The sequence below is a fragment of the Medicago sativa genome, chromosome 4, assembly GCF_051527215.1.
Source record: "Medicago sativa cultivar Bolivia chromosome 4, Bolivia_mono, whole genome shotgun sequence".
In the NCBI taxonomy this organism is placed as follows: domain Eukaryota; kingdom Viridiplantae; phylum Streptophyta; class Magnoliopsida; order Fabales; family Fabaceae; genus Medicago; species Medicago sativa.
The window spans coordinates 39173083-39195033 of record NC_140752.1 but is presented as its reverse complement, the minus strand read 5'-3'; the positions used below and the strand labels follow the sequence as shown (position 1 = coordinate 39195033).

The 21951-nt window shown below is 33.2% G+C and overlaps 3 protein-coding genes across 5 annotated transcripts; all 3 read right to left on the bottom strand.

Moving 5' to 3' along the window:
- Positions 1 to 1174: 1174 nt before the first annotated feature.
- On the bottom strand, positions 1175 to 5819 carry LOC146929312 (maltose excess protein 1-like, chloroplastic). Its single transcript, XM_085701294.1, has 9 exons — positions 5526 to 5819; positions 5286 to 5450; positions 3767 to 4057; positions 3580 to 3669; positions 3009 to 3110; positions 2786 to 2904; positions 2160 to 2222; positions 1999 to 2060; positions 1175 to 1618 (listed from the first exon to the last, which is right to left on the bottom strand). The coding sequence occupies exons 1-9, from the start codon at positions 5751 to 5753 to the stop codon at positions 1530 to 1532; spliced, it is 1209 nt and encodes a 402-aa protein (XP_085557420.1). The 5' UTR covers positions 5754 to 5819; the 3' UTR covers positions 1175 to 1529.
- A 2144-nt stretch (positions 5820 to 7963) lies between these two features.
- On the bottom strand, positions 7964 to 13067 carry SIGA (sigma factor A). The gene is made up of 10 exons (XM_085701293.1): positions 12863 to 13067; positions 11981 to 12741; positions 10987 to 11185; positions 10796 to 10888; positions 10202 to 10330; positions 10059 to 10112; positions 9882 to 9959; positions 9695 to 9757; positions 9049 to 9161; positions 7964 to 8518 (listed from the first exon to the last, which is right to left on the bottom strand). Exons 2-10 carry the CDS (start codon positions 12667 to 12669, stop codon positions 8410 to 8412), a joined length of 1527 nt encoding a protein of 508 aa, XP_085557419.1. The 5' UTR covers positions 12670 to 12741; positions 12863 to 13067; the 3' UTR covers positions 7964 to 8409.
- A 4292-nt stretch (positions 13068 to 17359) lies between these two features.
- On the bottom strand, positions 17360 to 20974 carry LOC146929310 (cell number regulator 6-like). Of its 3 annotated transcripts, none has more exons than XM_085701286.1 (5): positions 20883 to 20974; positions 20674 to 20787; positions 19555 to 19669; positions 19170 to 19447; positions 17360 to 17765 (listed from the first exon to the last, which is right to left on the bottom strand). In XM_085701286.1, exons 2-5 carry the CDS (start codon positions 20785 to 20787, stop codon positions 17538 to 17540), a joined length of 735 nt encoding a protein of 244 aa, XP_085557412.1. In that variant the 5' UTR covers positions 20883 to 20974; the 3' UTR covers positions 17360 to 17537. The 3 variants fall into 3 exon arrangements, with proteins under 3 accessions (XP_085557412.1, XP_085557410.1, XP_085557411.1); XM_085701284.1 differs by having other exon boundaries at positions 20888 to 20974; XM_085701285.1 differs by having other exon boundaries at positions 20893 to 20974.
- Between the last annotated feature and the right edge of the window lie 977 nt (positions 20975 to 21951).

Below are 21951 nucleotides of genomic sequence, written 5' to 3'. Positions count from 1 at the left end.
TTATTGAACTTGACTCAATTCAAACTCACAAACAATTCAGTTCAGATTGATAAGTTGAATGAAATGAAAAAAAGAAAAAAATAATTAATAGAAAATGTGTGCTCATTTAACTGTAACTTTAAGCTCAGATTTTTTTTTTTGGTCAAGTAGCCTAGTGGCTAGAGAAATTCACCTTTAAGATGAATAAGTGGGGTGTCCGGGGTTCGAACCCCGGCCCCTGCACAAAGTGTGCATTATCCCTTACCAAATGAGCTAAGCTCAGATTTAAAAAATAAATAAATAACTAAGCAATGTAAATTGTATTAAGCCCAATGAAAAAAAAATTAGAAGGTTCCTTGTCCGCCTGTATTTCTCAAAGCACGCGATTTGTCAAAATTAGTTAACCTATTTAGACGTTATATCCATATTGATAATATAGACAAATCATGTATTTTGAGATATGTTGGGAGGGGATAAAAGAAGCTTTCAAGTGTTTATATCACAAAAAATTTCATTACTCTTGTATATATGGTTTTTTTAGGAAACTCTTGGATGTATCTTATGATTGGTCTTGCACTCTTTTATGTACGAAAATATTAGACTGTAGAGAGGTAGATTTTTTTATAATGCGCGACTTCAATGGTAAAGTTGGTGAAAGTTTCTTAATTCTGAGATTTCTAAGTGTTGACAATACATAAATAGCTAATTCTTTTAGAAATCAACGCAAAAAAAAAAAAAAAAAACATTTTAAGCCGGATAGTTATAAAAGTCTACCTAAATGATTTGATTATAAGTCAATTATTTGTACATAATAACTTGATTATCGAAACTTTGAGACGTTTATAAATTTTCATCCAACCTAAAACATGTTATTTCTTCTTGTTTTATAAACTTTAAGTCGGCTGCAAAACCATTAAAGTGTTTCACATTTTGCGAACCGGAATTAGATCCAGTTTTTGCACTAATGTCAAAACATTTAAGATCATCTAGACCAACTTGGTTCCAACGATAAAATTAGCTTCACAATATCAGAGAATAAATAATGTGGATATTAATGGATCCATCGCATACAACGATCTTTTAGGCAAGTGTAGTTCTTGAAACGGATAAAGAAAGTGCAGCAAAGTTAAAGAAATTTAAGAATGAATGTAATTCATAGGTGAGAAGATTAAGAGATGACAAAGAAAAGAAAAACTAAGCAACACTAACAATACTTACAATAAATATAATGGAAGTTAAGATATATTCTAAAACATAAATGACAGACAAGACTTTGAAAAAGTGACTAAACAATGAAAGATATAAATTTCACTTTAAACATTACAAATTATACTGTATCATCCTGTAAAACGCTAATTAATTACAACATACTGATCTCAATGACTCAATTCCAAGATGGGAGAAGACTGGTGTTGATTATGATTTCACCATACTATACACATAATTGAAAACTCAGTAGCCTGCTGCAGATGCAATACAGTGTGGATCAAGCATGATTACTTCAGTAGAGGACCATATGTCTAAACTTCATCAATCCGGCATCACAAACTTTAAATTTGAGATCCAAAAACTAAGTCACGTAGAGAAGCCAAAGGTGAACTGTAACCATGCACTACACTGTCTCTCCAGAAAGCCATTCCTGTCGCAATTTCATAAAAATGTAATACCACTTTAATCAGAAAGCCATTTCAGCAGTATTTTATCTATAAAATAAAGGCAGCTTGTGCAATTTCGTATATAACATCTTTTAGATTTGAGCTGCACATAACTCAACGCAAAGGCTAGCTTAAGAGGCGAGAATCGCTGAACCCTTATAACTTGACAACATCTCTACTCTAGTTGTATGGGATCTCAGTAATATCTGTTTATATTTATAACCACTACATAAAATAGTTATACCACCTTAATTATTGATTGTGAACACAAAAATTGTAACCAATTCAAAATACAAATCAAACATTCAACAGAAATACGTATTCCGTATATAAATTAGATAATATGATTGCTCAAGAGGATAACCTATCCATGAGACCAAACCGACAGTTGCTGCCAAGAAGAATTCCTTGTTGATAATGTTTAAACTGGAACGAAAAACAACATCAGTTTAGAGATGATTCTAAATTTTGCTAGAGAGCACCAGACCCAAAATGCAGATGAAAACTGGACTTGCATTCACTTACAGGAACAGGCATGCAAGATTCCCATATCCATAGAATATGGTAGCCCACGATGAACCAGTGAACCTACAATCATAGTTAAATCGGTAACGTATTAGAAACAATTTCAGAAAATTGCAACACAGCATTTAGAAATGGAAAAGAAAGCAACAGAAAACATGAGTACACACACACAAACACACGCACGCGCGCACACACACATATATATACACACACAATAAATCAATTATCACTGGAGTCAAAGCAAATAAAACAATATTTATTTAAAAAATAATCCCATAAATTTTTTAAATTGAACCACCACCCACCATGACAATTAGAGTAACACCTCATTTTCTACATATTACTGTGACCAACTATTCTACAACAAACTTATTCAAAAAAGTAAAAAACTATTCAGCAACAAACATGCCAAAAAAAAAAAAAAAAACTAATCTACAACAAGGATTTAACCATAACGGGGGTTGTAAGTAACTCAGGAAATTTTCAGCGAATGGCAAAAACAACAACTTGCGTGAATAATGTGACAAATTTGCAACAGTCAAAGGCTACACTATAACACTGCTTTGAGATTTAACGAAAATTTGATATTGCTGTCATTTTTTTATCAATAGAAGAAAGTGAATTACCACATGAAATCACGAATGAATAAAGCACGTGGAAGCATGAGTCCATTTCCAAGCATCGCAAGCAACATAGAAAAAGCAGACAAGCCTTTCATGTTCTCAGGATTGAGAAAATTTGTCCACTAGAAAAAACAAAAAATGGGTCATAAGAAAAATGCATAGGGGATGAAAGATGAATTACACTGCTCTTAAAGCCACAAAAATATTCATCATATATAACGTTTACCATCTGAGAAACGGGCATCCACATGAAGAGTAATGTAGCAGTCCATCCAGATATTCCACCAACAAATTTAACACCTTTCTCAGAAAGTTTTCCAGTTCTTGCCTGTAAGTAAATGAAAATGAAAGTGAAAACCTATTTCCCTGCTTCAATTCCATCCGACCTAATCTAGAAACAAGACATGGAATTCCAAATTTCTTGGTTTAGTTAACAAATACACATTAAAATAGAACAATAGTTAATCACATTTTATCACCATCATCCTCTTTTGCATAAGTTGGTGAATTAAGTACTTAAATGAAAATTCAGGAAATATATTAAGTTATGTGTTTAACATTGGTATGATAGGGCTAATAACATATAACAATCTGGGTGGGAAATATGAATTCATTTTGACATTTTGAGGTTTGTCAAATGCGACAGACAAATATAGTTTTGTTATAATTTTCTTCCACTGATTCACAATGGGGTACAGTATTTGTAATGGGTATGAACACATGTACATTTTATCATGCAACCCGGACTAAGTTCTGAGAAATAATCAAATATAACCTAAAGGAAATAAGAAGATTACCATGGTAACAGCCACGACAGCTATGACAAAGGAAATGGCACCAGGCAAGATGCTGTTAGGTAGATAGGGGACAAATGTAGACCACATTATCTGTATCCAGATTGTAAATTGGGAAATGCGAGTTAGGAAATCGGTAACAACGTCTAATTTTACTAATACTAGGCTGGGAGAAGGAAAACACTATTACTTGAGGAAGCACCGATAAACCCCCAATTGTAATGAAATCTTCCCAAAAGCGCCAGATTCCAGCATTTAGTAAGCCAAAGTAATTCATGAAATTCAGAAAAAGACCTGACACTACAACCACTGAAGTTGCTAAAAAGTACGGCAAAGGCATAGATTCCGCTAATGCCAACTGAACAATGACAACATATGTTGAAATTACACCAAGTGTCTGCACTACCATTGCTTCCTTTTCTCTCTTCTTGGCAAAGTATGAAAGTAGTGACAGGTTTCCAAGCAAACTAGTAAGCATTCCCTGCATTGACAATCATGTCACTAAAGGTCAACCACATTAGGATATAAGAGCAACGCCACGCCGTGCATGTTTGATTAAAGTACATGAACAAAGAAAAATTAAAAAATTTACACTTTACTACTATGAAGCACAATTTTCAAAAAATGTTAAAACCTCATTAATTCAGCCAAGTGAAGTGGGTATGCAAGAGCTTTTGAAACAACAACTCTCATTCAAATGAAGTAAAGATACCATGTGACATCACATGTTCTCAAACTAGAGGATCAGCTATTTTTTCAGAGGAACTCAAAAGGTCTTCTTAAGGTCATGTAATCTCCATAGCACAAGGCCGTTTCTGAGATTTTGGTGGCCTAGGACGAACCTACAATTTGGGTCCTAACTAATAAATGTATATAAACATCAAACTTGATACAAAAAACTTTGAACTTTTTATTTAATATTCAAATGTTCATACAAATCAATTCCTACGAGATTTTCTAGATGCGAAGTCACTAATAATTGTATCTACATCAATATTTTTTATCATATCTTTCTCAATACATAAAATGGCTAGACCATTCAACCTGTCTTGTGACATTGACGATCTCAAATAGTTCTCCACTAGATCCACGAAAAGCTAAATTCTGTTTAACAAGACATTTAACAACAAATATTATTCTTATTAAAACTTGTCTCAAACGTTCTTTTTCCTTTGCAATTTCTTCTTGCAAATCTTTATCAATGCCTTTGTTCTTTTTTAATCTCACTCTTGTTTCATTCAAAGAATTATGATATCTATGTTACACTGATGTTTCTATATACTACCTATGTTTTTTTATTTTAACTCGGTTTATAAATTATAACAATCACAGTAAACGGAAACTAAGCCCATTACCAACAAGCACACCTCCCTTTAAAAACTAAGCAATATTTTTAGGGCCTAATAGACCCCTAAAAAAAATTGGGGTCCAAATTTCGTACTTATTTTTTGGAGCCTAGGACGGTCGCCCTCCTCGCCCTGCCTCAGATACAACCCTATTGATAGACACAACTCATAGACTTGTACAAAAAATGAGTTCAAAAACATCTATCATATCATAATATATATCTGAACACAATTTAATACTCTGCGTAGTAAATATTCAACATTCTAACTTAGTAATAATGCAGACCACAGTAACAAAATTAAAATATAAAATCATAAAATGATCCTGAAACCCACAAGACAAGTGTATGATTTAAAAATTACCAGCCATGGAATAGCAAAAAGAGCAGTATTATTTCCAGCAATGAGATTTCTGGCATTAAGTAAAATCTGTGGCATTTGCAGTAACAGGAAAGGGACATTAGCTGCTCCAGAGAATTTTGATGTAAGTGAATCCCATTGCTCATAATCATAGCTTCTTTCATTTCCCTTCAAACAAAACAAAATGTGATTAAATTCTTCAATTACGGGTGTGAGTGTGAGTGAGTGACTGTAGGTACCTACCTGATGATGTGGATCAGAATGAAGAGCATTAAGAGTAAAATTGGGTCGGCGTAAGAGACGGTATTGTGTGGGGAGAGAAATATGATTTTGGTGAAGGCGAGTAGAAGAAGAAGAAGAAGAAGAAGAAGAAGTGGGATATTTGTGTGGTAGAAAATTGCGGTGGTGTTGTTGACTAAGGTGTTGAAATTGAAGATGAGGAAAAGGAGCATAACAGGCCATGAGTTTCATCAATTATTATTAATTGCATTCAATTCAACAAAAGACGATGTTGTTGATGTTGTTGTTTAGTTGTTTGTAGAAGAAGTGAGAGTGAGTGTGTATATTGTTGTTGGGGTCGGGAATAGCAACGTGATTGGACGGTGGAAGATGTGCGTATCCCCAACAATACACGTGGATTCAGATTCACTCTTGATATTTGCATCCTTTACCGCTCCATTTCCTCCTTCTAAACGTTAAACTCACATGGACACACCTTATCATTCACGGAATCATTTTTTACGGGTCTCGCCAACCGATGTCTGTCTGGGATGCTGGTTAAGGAATTTAAAGATCAAAAATTCTGTCTTAGAAATATCAAGGTCTTCTTAACGAGTGTCCCCGGAACACTAAGTATTCTAAAAGGAGAAAATACTATATTCCATAAAAAAAGGCAAATGTTTCAATTTTCAATGCAATTATTACAAAAAATTTCAAAAAAGTTAATTTTTAAAGGTCTTAAAAAGTGCCCGGGGGCACTCGTTAACATTTTCCAAATATAAATTGTCATTTTTCATTGAGTAACTCTTGACACAAGTTTTAAGGAGTAATTAAATTGCATAAATATATGTATGTTTTGGACTAAAAATCCTTATTTATAATTAAATTCACATGTGATAAGTCAAATGTCACAACTCATTTAATAGTTTTGCGGTGTGTTTTTCAATAAGGGTAAATTTAGGAAAAAATATATTAAAACATCAAAAGAAATAAAAATGGCGGGAGTACTTTTTAATAAAAACTTACTTTTTTTGTGCTTAATCAATGCCCAGGTCATCAAAACTATTTTATTAACATGCTAAAGAATATCCTTCAACTAAAATAAATCAAAGATTTTGAGTTCGAATTCAACTCAGAAAATACAACAATATTAAATATTTCAAGTTTTGAAAAAAAAAATATATATTTTGAGTGAGAGTTTTATGTTTATTGTAGTCCTACTTTGCTAGAGGGATTAATCTTGTATTATTTATATTTACTTGAGTAGGTCATCTAATATATGTACCATTCTTTTTAAGGTTATGCTAGCAAGTGTCCTAAGGACATTGCTTAAGGAATCCACTACAAGAAATTTTATCTTGAAAACATAAGTCAAACACATGTAAAAGTAATAATTACACAAGTTTTTATACAAAAAATACTATTTTTTGTTGTTTAAACAATGTTCAAAGGACACTTGTTAGCATTTCACTTCTTTTTAAAGCATGTACCCTAACCGTTTGATCTAAGTAAGCTTATATAAAACCATAGAATTCTCACTAATGAGTCTCTCTCTCTCTCTCTCTCTCTCTCTCTCTCTCTCTCTCTCTCTCTCTCTCTCTCTCTCTCTCTCTCTCTCTCTTAAACGTTTCTGCTTGCATCTTTGCTCTCTACACAATTGTCTCCATCTAACTATCACCATTCAACGATGTCGATGATTCTCCGACGTTTTGCCCCCTTCATGAATCTTTTCTCACATGCGATAGTTGTAATAATTGTATCAAACTGAGATCTCTAATTCATTCCATCCGATGCGAGGATCTCATGGGTTTTCTTCATCCTGATTCTTTGCGTTTTTAATGATTTTGAATGTGATTCTGGTTACTGTTGAACGATTTTGAATTTATTATAGTTCATTTATTTCAGGACCCTAAATGTGGCTTGATGTGTTACACGCGCACTCTTAGACGAGGGTGTCGTTCTTCCCAAGAAACGATTCCATACGATTGTATTATTATCTTGCTACAAACACATGTCAACTATAGTGGCTCACTTTTCTGCTTCATGATCTTGGAGTTACTACCCGATTCAATGCTTCATGATCTTGGAGTTACTACCCGATTCAAAAGATATTGAGATATGCCAAATGCGAATTAAAGTCTCACATTAGATGGAAGAGTTGAGGTTGAGAAGACCCATATGGTTGTTGCTCTTTGTCTGATATGATGATCAAACCTAGTGAGACTTCACTCATGGTCCAACAATAAATGGTATGCAAGCTTCAAATGTAAAATAGTTGCCTTCCTCACCTTGCGAGGGGTGATAAACTTGTAGTAGGAAGAAGTGTGGCTCAAATGAAGTTTCCAATTAGTAGAGATAGTTAGATTTATAACTAACTCATCCTAGCTATAATTATTACTTGCCTCTATATTTAAGGCATCGTGTAACGACTAATACGTAAATTCCAGAATTCCACTTCTACGCACAAACCATGTTTCTTTTCTTCTTCTCCAGAAAAACTAATAATGAGAAGAAAAAGGAAGTAGTGTATTGAGAAGTTCATAGATATTTAACACCTAACACCTCAAAGTGATACTTTAGTAGATAGACATAAAAGTAAATGTCAAATGCTATTCATACTATAAACATAATTGTAACTAGCTCATGAAACTCCTCTTGATACAAGTCTTCCTAGGAAACAGTCGCCTCATCATTTTGGAATAGAAAGTTGAGATCTATAAAATCAATCCTTCAACATTTTTGATAAAACATAATTACTCCAAAAGACAATATTTTCAGGGGGTTTATCAACTTCAATGTTCCCTCATATCGTCCTCTTTCGTCTATTTTTATCAGGAAGTCAAATTTCTAGGTACATACTTCCTTTCTGTTCTGTATATATACATGTCTCTATGATGAGTCCATCATATCAATGTTTCAAAAGCATGGCTTCCATCTCCCTCTTCCTTGCGGCATGTTTTAGTTTCTCCAATGCAACAAGTCCAACTTGCCTTACTCTTTCTCTCGACAAACCTATCCTGTAGGAATAACACAAGAGTCAACACAGAATTTGAATGAAAACTAGTGCAGTTAGTGTGACACTTTCAGGCTTAATAAGTGTAACCTCAATTTGTGAAGAAAACTAGACTACTCCATCAAATGTACATTCTGAACACGTGAGTTACGTAAAAAGTTATGCTATGGATGAATCAGATAAGGTCCTAGTGAATCGCCAATTTAGTATTTGAAATTCTAGGTGACAATTTAGTCTTATGAAATTAACGAAAGTCTAAAATGATCTCTAAAATAAAATTAAAAAATCTTTATCACGTTAGTTTCTGTAAGATAATATCAAGGACTAAATTGGCACCTAAGTAAAAGAAAATTTTCAATTTCATGAATCATTTTGAAATTTCGTATTTTATGACCAAATTAAAAAATTGTCTAACACTAACAATTACATGGATAAAATTGGCAATTCACCCAATAAGATGATGTATCATCGTATAATTTTACTCGGCAAGGACATTGGATAAAAGAAGTAACAAAATGTCACGGTTGAACTCACCGTTTACTAATGTCTTCCCATGTAAGACATTCTTTATCCAATCCATAATAAAGACGAACAATTTCTCTCTCGCGTTCCACAAGGGTCACATTAATGAGTCTGTTCACTTCTTCCTGTAAATATTTACAAATGGTATTAATATTTATGGAAGTTTAGAACATAAAATGCTGCAATTTACTCATAAAACAGTTAAGCTGTTATATCAACATTATTATTTTGGTGTAGGTGTACAATATATTATTATGCTGCCTTTTTTGCTCATTCAGCATTTTTCAATTTAATAGGCACTCTCATGGCTTTAGGAATCAACAACAATAACCAAGTCTTCTCTCACCAAGTGATATTGATTATATGCATGTGTCAATGTGATAAAGTTCAGCTATGTATTAGGCCTGATTGTTTTTATACAACAAAAAGTAATTAGTGGCTTCAAAATCACCCATTTCGAATACATCAATTTTGATGCTTATTATCATCCTGATGTCATAACATACTCTACCATAAAATTTACGCACATAATTAAAGAAGGTTTGATATAAAGAGCATTGCAGGATAGAAGGCATTCAAACAATCTTCTGCTTTTCAGCAATGAAATGTTTATGCTTTGCAATCAAGACATGTTTAACTCAGATATTTTGCTTATTACCTTTAGAGCCCACTCATCTACTCCATTCCATGGGATGTTCTCATTTTGTTTATCTGCAATAAACTGTGAGCAAAAAGATGAAGAGAATGAGACGATTGATATTTTTGGGAAAAATACAAAGAAGAAAGATGTAAATCCAATGATCTTCCTTGATGGACTTGTAGAAAAAGTATTAAGTAAAACTTACGCTATGATGAGTGTCTCCTGGAAGACCATTCAGAGACGGGAATGCTTCCCTATCTAAGGAGAAAACTTTGCTTATAGCCTGCAATATGAATATACACACGTTAAATAAATGAAGAATAGTCAATAAGATATTACATTAAGTGTATGTGGATCGTGTAACTCTCATTGATTTTGTTACCTCAGTAGCATTTCTGACTTTCCTTTGAGACATATTAAGGCTTTTTGCAATTCTCTACAAAATAAGGGAACAGATGAATCATTTTTTTGAAACAGTGATACAGATTAAAGTTGCTTTATTGTTTATACATTTAGCTGACTTACATCAATAGTTGGAGTGATGCCTCTCTCTTCGAGTCTATACTCTGCATTGCGGATCAGAGATAACCTCTCATGCAAATGAGCGGGCAATCTTAATGTTCTTGAATTCTCAACTAGAGCTCTTGAAACACCCTGTCAGCACAATTATTTAGTGACGGTGGTTCGACAAATTTGAATTGCAAAATACCCTTGCACAGATTTCTCAAAACACAATTATGTAGTATTCCGAAACTAATGAAAACAAAAACAAGAAAAAATGGTGCACAAAGTTCATTCTCTCCATCTAAAATTATTACTACAGAAAAATGATTTATATGAGTAAAAAGTGAGTTACTGATTTATTGCAGAAATTATGGCTCAAAATGGACTGCAATGATGATTATAAAATAGAAGCTATATGGTAAACAATTGAAACAAAAGTATTTTAAAGAAACTGTTTTAGGAGATTTCCAGAAAGTATTTTCCCATCTACTGTCCTTGCATCCATCGGTGAATTTACGACGATTAATGTTTAAAAGAACACTAATAGAAGAATATCTGATAACAAGCCATACAAAAACTAGGTTTGGAAAATTCTTATAGAACTGTAAACCTTACCTGTCGTATCCACCAATAAACATAAGTTGAAATCTTGAACCCTTTTGAAGAATCAAACTTCTCAATCCCACGAAGTAGTCCAATCAAGCCACCCTATAGAAAAAGCAAGGCGAGTGCGGAGTGTTTGTCAACAGAGGAAGAAACAAAGCTAAGAAGATACGAAGTTAAAACAAGGATATCTTTATAATCACCTGAACAAGGTCACCCATTTCAGCACCCATATTATCATATCTTTGAGCAATGGACAAAACTAAGCGAACATTGCTCATAGTTAACTTTTCTCTTGCTAAAGAGCACTCTATTATTTTAGCTCGTAGTTCTGCTCGAGAAATCTTCAACGAAGTTGCAACTTGATCATCGGAAGGTTCACTTCCTAATCTTTCCTTCAGTCTGAAATTCAAGTAATAAGATTTACAAATAGTGTGATTCAGCTACTGTTCTCTTCAATGTAAAACCACAAGAAAAGAAGTCAATTTACAAAATTATCTGGCGGAATTCCCTCAAACGATATAAGATACATAAAGTAACATGGAGAATGTGCGTTTTCAATATAAAAGACAACTATTTTGTTGAACTTTATATGAAGTGTAATAAATGCTTAATTATTTCTATAACTTTTTCCCTATAGTACATCCTAATGCAATTATTTCATTGTCTACCACCAGCAATATATTGTTGGAATGAAGGCTAAAACCAATGTGAGGCAAATATTTGATTTCATTATTTAAACACAGTGAAATAAATTTAAATTAGTTGCTCATGCTCCACCTGCAAAAATGTTCAGTTCACTATATTATCCATAAACTAAAAAAGAAAACTATGTCTTCAACATTGACTTTCGAGGAGCAGTAGAGTCGTAAAATCAGCGAAGAAATTGCAAAGAAAAGTTGTTCTTGCCGAGAATGATAGAACCCTTGTTTACTTACGATAATAATAATGATTAATCTAATTCCTCATTCAGTTGTAGGATTAATAGCCATGATTGATCATTCAAACGTGTAATGCTTTAGTAACAAAATTTCTTTTCAAATAATCCAAAGATTGCTTAACTTAAGAAAATCACTCACTAACTTCTACAATTACACAATTATGGAACTAACAGTAAAACTACAAAAAAAGAAGAAGCATATTCATCATTTTTATGAATCACAATTACGAAAACCAACAATGCAGGCAATTAATTACCTAGATTTATGCTCATCTAAAGAAAGGCCAGCTTTAATTTTCTCAGATAGCTTTACAACTTCAGCATGAGAGAGCAATTCGTCACTCACGACACCTTTCACATATCCCTTCAAACGGTTTTGAATAAGTTCAGGACTGATTGTAGACCTCAGCTGCATCACTGCAGAACAACTTTTAGCAGCGATCTTCCTCTTGATTGTCATTCTTCTTTGCCTTGCAGACACTCCAGAACAAGTCACAGATACCTTCCTCCGGATTTTTTCTCTCCTCGAATTCTCACTCAACACTTTCCTTTCAAATGAAAGACTCCATTGCTTTTCCAACATCGACTTCTGCAGCAAAAGAAGTGCGTCCAATGAATAATCCATGTCAGAACTTTCAACCTCAAAGTCATTAGAATTGTATCCCTGAAACCATTGTTCCGAATCAGCATGCACTGCGCTATCGACAACGTGTTCCTTAAGTGCCTTGATAGACTGATTCTGCTGCCTTTCAGATGGTGGAAAAGTTGGAGTGTATTTTGATGATTTCTTTGCAACTATTACAGATTTTGAAGGAGGAAGTTGATACTGTGTGGAACCAAAATCACATGATGCATGAGAAAACTTTTCTATAATATCTGAATAATGGTAAGATGAACTCAATAGTCTCTTTCCTCCACTCAATCCAATAACTGCTGCAGTAGCCATTATTATACCATCAAATTTTCCTACTATACTATCAATAAACTGCACCTATTTCTTTCAGAAACTTCCCAAGCTCTGATAAACAAAAAGCAAAGAAATTATTATTAATAAAGATTAACAATTATTAAAAATACAACTATGCAAAAAGCTAAAAACAAAGTAAATGGTATATGATATTGTTGTGGGTGGAACATACCTTAAAAAATTGCAACTATGCAAAAATGTATAGTTTAGAATTTTTAGAACCACCGAATAAGCTATCCAGCTGCACACTGGAAAAAAAACCTTCTTGCTACTGCTATTACTAGATTTTTATTTTTTATTTTTTTTTTCTTCTGCTTTTTATTATTTATTGTTGATATAGAGTGGAAGTTAAATTTGGTTAGGAGAAAGAAAGGGATAAAAAATAGAAAATGAAAGGAAAAATTAAATTAAATAGAAAAGGAGAAAAATGAATAGATAAAGATATGGAAAGAAGAGATGTCATTGGTTGAAACAGATATGGGGACCGGAGTTGAGTGGTGTGTGATGCATAGTGTTTCTCTTCTCTCTTTGTTCCACGTTCCCTTTGGATTCCACATTATTCTTTTATGTTTCATATAACTGTCTTTTTTTTTTTTTTTAATAATGCATTAATGCTTTCTTTTTTAGGGTGGATAATCCTTATTTTTGTTTAGGGAGATGTTAACCCGTGCCCCCGGACACTGGTTAAGAAAGTCAAATGTAGTAATGTTACATTGAAACTTGTATATTCAAGGTCTTACAAGTATAAAAAGTGACATTTTTAATTTAAAATTTTCTCTTGTAACTTCCTTAACCAGTGTCATAGATTATTTTTCTTTTGCAAATGTTAAAATGTGTCCTTAAGACATAAGATAAAGATATTAAAATAGAACTGAACGATAAATATTATATTGATAATATAAATTTTTAATCTTTTAAGGTTATGAATGCACAATTTCCAAAGTTAAATTTTTACATTTAATTTCTTATCATGTGTCCTTAAGGCACAAGTTAGCAAATCCCTTTTTCTTTTGTGTGTATCGGGTGGAAAACTTATTTCATTCTTGTGTTAGAATATCCACATATCTTATTATGAGTTGTAACCAAAAAAAAACATATCTTATTATGAGTTGGATGAAAAACTTATTTCATATCTTATGTCATTTTATCTATCTATCGAAAATATATTATGTTAGCATTTATTTTAATTTATTTTCTTACGCAGAGTTAGCATTTTTTTTTTTTTGGTTACACTCAGAGTTAGCATTTAGTTATAGAAGATTTGAATTCTATATATTTTTTTAAAATAATATTCGATAATCATAATTAGACAAAAAAAAAATTAACAATCTATTTTTGAATAACAATGGAATATTATTAATCAAAAAGAGTATGGATCACAACAAAGATAACATCAAGGATTGAGAATTTCTTTTCTCAACCTCTGTCTTTCTCGTACACCCTCCAAAATACTTTTTTTTTTTTTTTTTTTAAGAAAGCCACCCTCCAAAATACAAGTTTTACATCTGATCGGATTGTATAATACGAATCATTTGTATACTATTTCGGATTATATAATCTGAATCCCCTAAAAATTCATAAGATCGTGTGTTTTGTCATTAGGATTACTATCAGCCTCGACAACTTCTATCATGTCATGTACCCAAAACATAAGCCTCTGATGAAGTGTGGAGGGGACACGTTCACTTATGTATATCTAATATCTGTCGAGGATGACAAAATACGAAAGCATTCAGTCTATGACAAAGAAAGCATATACCACCTCCTTTATAGCTACTAATACATCAGTTATTAGCATCCATATTACGTTAAATGCCACACCCATGAAGCTAGACATTTTCATATTAGTAGGGACTAATCTTCCATGTTTTACCCAGCTTCTTAAGAGTTGTACGTGACATAACATTAATGATTATTCCCTCATTCACAAAGACTCGACTAAACATATTACGATTGATGGAAGCCTTGATGAATAAAAGCTTAAGATGTTTAGTTCTTCGAACATCATACCTTATGATGTTTTGTCTTTTTTGGCCTAGGTGGCCCATTCAACATCCTAACCAAACACGTCCATTCCAACTCCTTTAGTTATAGATTACGTCCTTAGAATTCGAAAGGACTTATTACAATGATGTCGATATATGCCATGATGCTATCAATATCATCATTGAATGGTATATCTAGCACTAAATATTCTATCTAATTTGGATGCATGTCATATTTTTCCTCCCACGACTCTAGAAAGCTAGTTGATGATCATTGTTTCGTACTCGACTATCTCCAGAGAAGTTGGCAATGTAATCGTCTTCGACAATTGATTATGTCTCTGGTTTATGACTGCCTGAATTTGTTAAAACAACCCTATATGCGATTGGTGAGATAGTTCCTCCTAATTTTTTAGTAAGAACAACCTTTCATTTAGGGAAGCTTTAAAATTGTCTAGAAAAGCTTCATCTAAAGCTTTAGATACTTCAGGTGATGAAACTTCTTTCTTTCCCACATCTTGGACTATAACTATTAGTCGTAACATTTGTTGCATTTTCAACATATAATGTTTCCTCCTGGTGAGATTTGTTGTCTTGTTATCTCTTATTTTTCATGAAGGATCATCTTTTAGGGATATCATCTCCCCATTATCCTTGACCGTAATCTCCAAGGAGGTTAGGCTTTCTTCCATGTGGTCTTAGTCGGCCTTTCCTCATCCCATTAGGAAAAACATCCTCACTTATATGAGGTAAGATCATCTCTCAATTTCTCATTGAATCAACCTGACTTTTCCCCTAGTCTTAATGGACGAATCAAGAATCTGAATAGTGATGTACTCTCCTACTGAATCCTGGGTAACTTACCCTATCACCGACCCACTCCCTTAGTAAGGGGAGTTTTGTAACCAACATCTAGGATATCTCTTAGGTCCGTTATGCCTCAAAAGGGTAATACAATATCAATACCAAGTTAGATAAGACCCCAACCTATCACTTTCACAAATTACTGTAGCTAAGATCCTAGCTCAGTAAATAGTTGACATGGTCTATACTATTGTCCTCATTGCAAGTACACTCTTTACTCAACATCTCAATGTTACTATTGTTTAAAGAACCCACAAAAAGAACTTTTGTTTTAAAAAATACAAGTCAAACACATGTAAAAGTTATAATTACGTAATTTTTCTATGTAAAGTGACCACTTTTAATTGTTTAAACTATGCTCTAAAAACACTTGTTAATATTTTCCTTAAATTATACTACCTCTCATTTTTTGAATTTTGTTTAGAACTCAATTCCTTAAATTAGATGATAACGATACCTTCGTTGTCTTTTTTTTTTGGGCAAAATTGCAGTTTTCGTCCTTTAACTTAATTTCAAATAACATTTTCATCCTTTATTTTCTTTTTCTCAATTTGTCCTTTATGTTATAATCAGGTAACACTTTCGTCATTAATATTTTTTCCCGATGTAATCCATGATATTATAAAATGTCAACATTGTTATAATTTTATGGGATTTTTTTTCAATGAAATCTCGGTTTCTATGATAAAGATTTAGGTTTTGTTTACGAGTTTGATGGATTTTTTAGAAGTTGTTTTTTTATTTTTGTGATATGATTTTTATAAAAAAAAAATGACAACTATGTTGACAGTTTCTAACATAAAAGATTAAATCAGGGTAAAAACTAAAAAGGAAAAAAAAACGCAAATGTTACTTAACTATAACATAAATGATTAAATCGAAAAAAAAATAAAAAACGAAAGTGTTACCTGAAACTAAAAGTGCATTTAATTTGATAAACAATATGTACCGTGCATGACGACACGAGACATAACAAAACAACACAAGGCAGAACAACGTGTCAAATGAATTTTGTAGTTAAGGGACGAAACCTACAATTTTGTCTTTTTTTTTCTTTTCTTTATGAGGGATACCTTACCTTCGGCTCTCTCTGTTGACCCTTTTTGTTGCTCAATCATTTTCTTTGTTATTGCATATATCAACCTTTGTTCTCTTGTTTCCCACGAATTATGAAGGAAATAAAATGAGAAATAGTTTTTGGAAGAAAAATTATAAATTTTGCAATGTTTTTATATTATAGTATTGTAATATCTGATATAATAATAGTATTCAAATTAATTTGCATGGTTTTATATAAGGTTTATATTATTTTACTGAAGTTTTATTTATGAGATAGTTAGGCACAACGTCACCGATGAGATAGTTAGGCACCAGTCACAGTCACCATTGAATAGCACGGTTTTAGAAAAATACAAGTAAACTCAATTCCTACAATGCTCGTTCAAAGTGTGAACCTAAGGGCGGTTGAGCAGCACCTTCTCTTTTCGGGCCATTTTATTTCTTTCTTTCTTATTTATTTATTTTTAATTTCGTTTTTTCTTGATTTTTGAGGGTTTTGGTTTGCCCCCCCTCGTATATATATATTTTCCCTTTTTTTAATAATTATTATGAGTAAGGCGGTATAGGATGGGATATCTGTTCTTCAAACTCACCTTGATGTCTAACCTATCTCTTTGCCTAAAAAAAAAGTTTTATTTATGATATTAATTTATTAATTTTTACTTAATTTTCTATGCACGTAACATCTGCTTTTAGTATTGACATGAAGAAAAACAAATGGCAAAACATAAAGCAAGACAAAGGAACGACACTCAAATAAATTTCAAAAATGAGGATTTCATATAATTTGGCTCCATAAAACAGATACGATGAGTTGTGTGTATGTGACTTAGATGTCTATTGCAGCAAGAAGAACTGAAGCCAAAGGTCTAAGGGAAAATTATTGTTTTTCTGTCACTACTAAGTATTAACAATGGTGTATGCCTTATGGCTTAGAATTTAGATAGCCTGCATCTCCAAAGTAATGTGCTCATTGTTGTCAGCTGAGGATGTTTCAGGATTTTCCTTTTCGTCATTAGACTTCATCTCTTGAACGGGAGGAGGGTTTACAATGGTCATTTCTGAAAAAAGGTTGTCTGAGAGCCGTCCCTTCATCTCCCTGTGCTCCTGACACAAGGCGCACCAGTGCAAGCAGCAGTGCACACAACATGCATTACAAGGTGAATTCTGCAATCATAACAAGGTTCATGAATAAAAATCAGAGGAAATAATTAAAAAAATCATGTATAAATATTGTTCTACATGAACAGAATGTAACCCTTTTGTAGCATTCTCTATTCCAATTATGGCCATTGCCCAGGTTGGTAGGTTCCACCTTAAAATGGGAAGAATGAAACCACATTTTTTCGTCTAATAGTCATGTATTGATGCAAAGTATTCACTGTTGTTTAACAATGACTAATGTCTGCCAGGAAATTGGACAGCATACAAAGTGGGTAACCCCCTCCCAATCATTAAATTGGACAGCATACAAAGTGGGGTTCAAACCCTTAACTAAGAATGAAACCTCTCGCACAACATAGATGACCCCGTACTCAGAAACCGATTCAATGGAATCATCAATGAAGTTTAAGAGTTTCATACGAAAAAAGGAAAGAACAACCAGGCAATTACATCAGATAAGAGTGAAGATGTAATGTAACACAAAGTTAGCACTAGTCTTGAAACGTTGGTAGAAAATGAAAACACCAAATTTTGTTCAGGATTTTATAGTAAGATAATAAGATTACAGACCAGCAAGCCACCATTGTTTCCTTCATAGTAGTCAATCCCGGATAGTGGTGCGTAGCAGCCGACCCCAAAACTGGGATAGCGGGATAGGGTATAGCGGTATGACAAATAGCGGTCACCGATATTTGATTATTTTTTGGACAAATTATATGAATAATACCATAAAGCATAAACAAACTTATATATTTCTCAACAAAAAAAAAACTTATATTTAATATAAAATTAAATATAACACTCAAATCTCATGAGACATCCATAAATCAAAACACCGAAAAGCCAGAGGAACAAATAAAAAAATCATAAAACAAGAGAAACCATAAGATAGAAGATAGAAGAGTGTGTTTCGCGGCACAGGTGAGAAGAGAGAAAAAGTTGAAAAATGTAAGCGTTTACGAAATCCTCAAAATGTCCTAAAAAAGGTTTTAAAAATAGGGTCAATTTGAAAATTTCCTACTAAAATCAAATAACGGCTGAAGTGGCCGCTATTTGATTATGTGCCGCTACGACGATTACCGTAGTGGTTCGTCGCTGCTACGCTACGCGCGGCCACTATTGACTACTATGGTTTCCTTTATAATTAAAAAAATAGTTTGAAAAATGCACACATAGTTTCCAATTAAAAAATGTCTTGTCACCACATAATTTTCGTCGGAGAGAGAATAAAACTACGTTTGGAGTAGAACAGGATCCTGTAGGACACAAATTTTAAAATCAACCAATTCTATACTCTTAATCTGAAGCAAGCAGAAGCATATATTTTTCAGTAGAGGGGTGTCTGATTCCATCTTTAATGCAACTACTTGTCATAATCATAATGAAACCATTTTAAAGCACGTGTACCTTTAAGTGATATTTCTTCTGTAAGGATTGCCGAACTTGACCAGTGTGAATGCCACACATCCACCACGTAAAAAATAAACCCTCACAAATGAGGCATGTTGTCCCTGGGTCAATGCCAGAAATGAAGGAAGTTGCAATTACAGTTGCTATAGCCACAGAAATGCCACCTTCAACAAAAATGGCATGACAAATGCACGGTGTAGTCCAAGGAGTGTTTTCCCTCAAGCTCTCTACATTGCGTCCAAATAATACACAAGGACAAAACAGTCCAGTCAAGCCTGCAATGAAAGATGAAAGAATGTAAAAGGATGCAATATTCTACTATAGTATGTATAATGTCGCTGCAATATGCAAATCAAATACAATTTGTGAGCTATTAACATACAGCTTTCACGGTCTTCTACACATGCAAAGATACCAGTCATCCAAGGTTCATCTGCAGGTGGTGCATAGCTTTCAGGTAATGGCTGCCTACATTCAGCGCACTTGCGGACAGCCAACTGCAAAGTATCAAAGTTCATAATCAAAGACTTATCTGTTTGCGCATACTTGCAATCTATCAAAATCTTAAATATGTAACCACGGTTTTATATTGCTTCGATTCACTAAGTGAGGTTTTTAAATTGAAGAGAGAACAAATGTAAACCATGATTCTATGTTAATTTAAATCATTAAGTGAATTTCTAGGTGTACATACTAACTAAGCACGGATTTCCTCCATTTCTTCTTTCGTGCAAGTTATATAACCAACCATATCAACTAGTAATAAAACCAAAATCTGTCTTCCTACGAATATCTCCTAAGTGTAAAAAACTCTACTAGACACAAACTGACAGGAAAAAGGGGGAAAAACAATACTGGAGATGATCAATGAACTTGACTGTGTGCTCTGTCTAGAATGGCACAAACTTGTTCAACACTCTCCCTAAATGATGAATTTCAGAGTAGCAATCAAATTGAGAAGCCACCTATGAAGCACGGACACGTGTCGTGTCCGACACCGACACGACACTTGTAATTACACTGAATTATGTGATTTTTTCAAATTATTAGCTGTGTCAGTGTCTGTGTTGTGTCCGGTGTCCGTGTCTGTATCCGTGCTTCATAGGAGGCCACAAATGCATTTCTGCAGTCACGTAGTTGAGTGATCTTTGTCGTTGGATGAATCGTTAGAAGACAATTTGTTTGATCTTCATCCAAGTTACGCGTGCGTGACTGACAGACAGCGTAGAGTCCACATTCATTTGAAGAAGCTAAATTAGCCCAACCAAATTGGCACTGTGGTGATCAAACTTAAAACCTCGAGGAGGAGCGCACCCCCAGATCCTAAGCCAATACCACCAGGTCAACTTAATTGTGGCTTTCCACATTTACATTGTATTCATCAAAAAAATTCTTGATACAATTCTCCAACGAATTGAATTTTCAATGTCAACGAGAGAGTGAGAGAGAGATAGATTAGATCTGGGAGGGAAATAAAAGGAGAGAAATTAAGCAAGCATACCTGAGGAACATCAATAGGTTGATTGAGTTCACCGGGAATGATATCTTCTTGAACAGTGGTTTGATGATCTTTGGTTAGCTTCACGTAACGCGATTGATTACTGTTTTCTTCCATCTAACAAACAACAACAACAACGATGAACTCACTATCAGTGAGAGAGAGAGAGAAGAAAAAGATATAAAGACAAGATCGAGAGGATATAGGGTCACCTCACCTCACCTTGGTTGACGACGTTGAAATCAGATTGTATCGGAAATTTAGGAGAAAGCCAAAATGTGAAATGAAATGAGAAAGAAAGGAAGCAATGTTTGTTTCTTTCCAGTCAACAGTCAACTTTATTATGCTTACGTCACTACGTGCAAGGATTTCGGGTTGCTAGGTGCCCCATTCTAAATTTTGACCATTAAAAATGTTAACAACATGCATTTTTTCAACACACTCTTTTTAATTGGTTAAAATTTACATATGACCCACCAAATATATATGGAACCCACCCGATTTGGTGAGACTCATGTGAATTTTAATCAATCAAAGCAAAGAATGTGTGAAAAGTATATGTTAAAATGTGTGTTGCTAACATTCCTCTTACTTTTATATTTAATTATTTACGATAAAAACTTACAAAATTTATATTTTAAAAATATTAATTGAAATCAATTATAGTTTAATGGATGCACACATTATTATAAGTTATAGTCCGATTTCTGTATAAAATTACCAATCAAGTTGTATTTACAACACCACTTCGTCTTAATAATTAATCACTGTTTAATTTAAACTACAAGTTTAGCTTCATTTTTTTCTTTACAAAATATACTAGTGTGTTAACTTGCGTAATGCATGGGCAACAGGCTACTGTTTTTCAATTCTAAAAATATATTATTTTATTTTTATTAATGAAAATTATTTATCCCTATTTTTTTAAATTTGTCTGTGTTTGTTTATTCTGCAATGACAGTCCTTGTGAGCTTAACTCAGTTGGTAATGACAATGCATAATATATGTAAGGTCCGGGGTTTGAACCCCGACCACCACAAAAAAAAAATTCTGCAATGACAATTATGTGTTATATTTTTTTATGTTTATTGGTGATAAATATATGTCTTGTGTCTTTACGCATCAATGAAAAAGTATTTTTCTATTAATTTTTATATTTATCAACAAATTTTTTTGACTTTTTTTATTTATCAATCACAAATATTCATCCCTTGTTTTTTTTTTCCTTTCTAGATTTAGCAATGACAAATATTTCTCTCGTGTTTTTTATGTATCAATGAC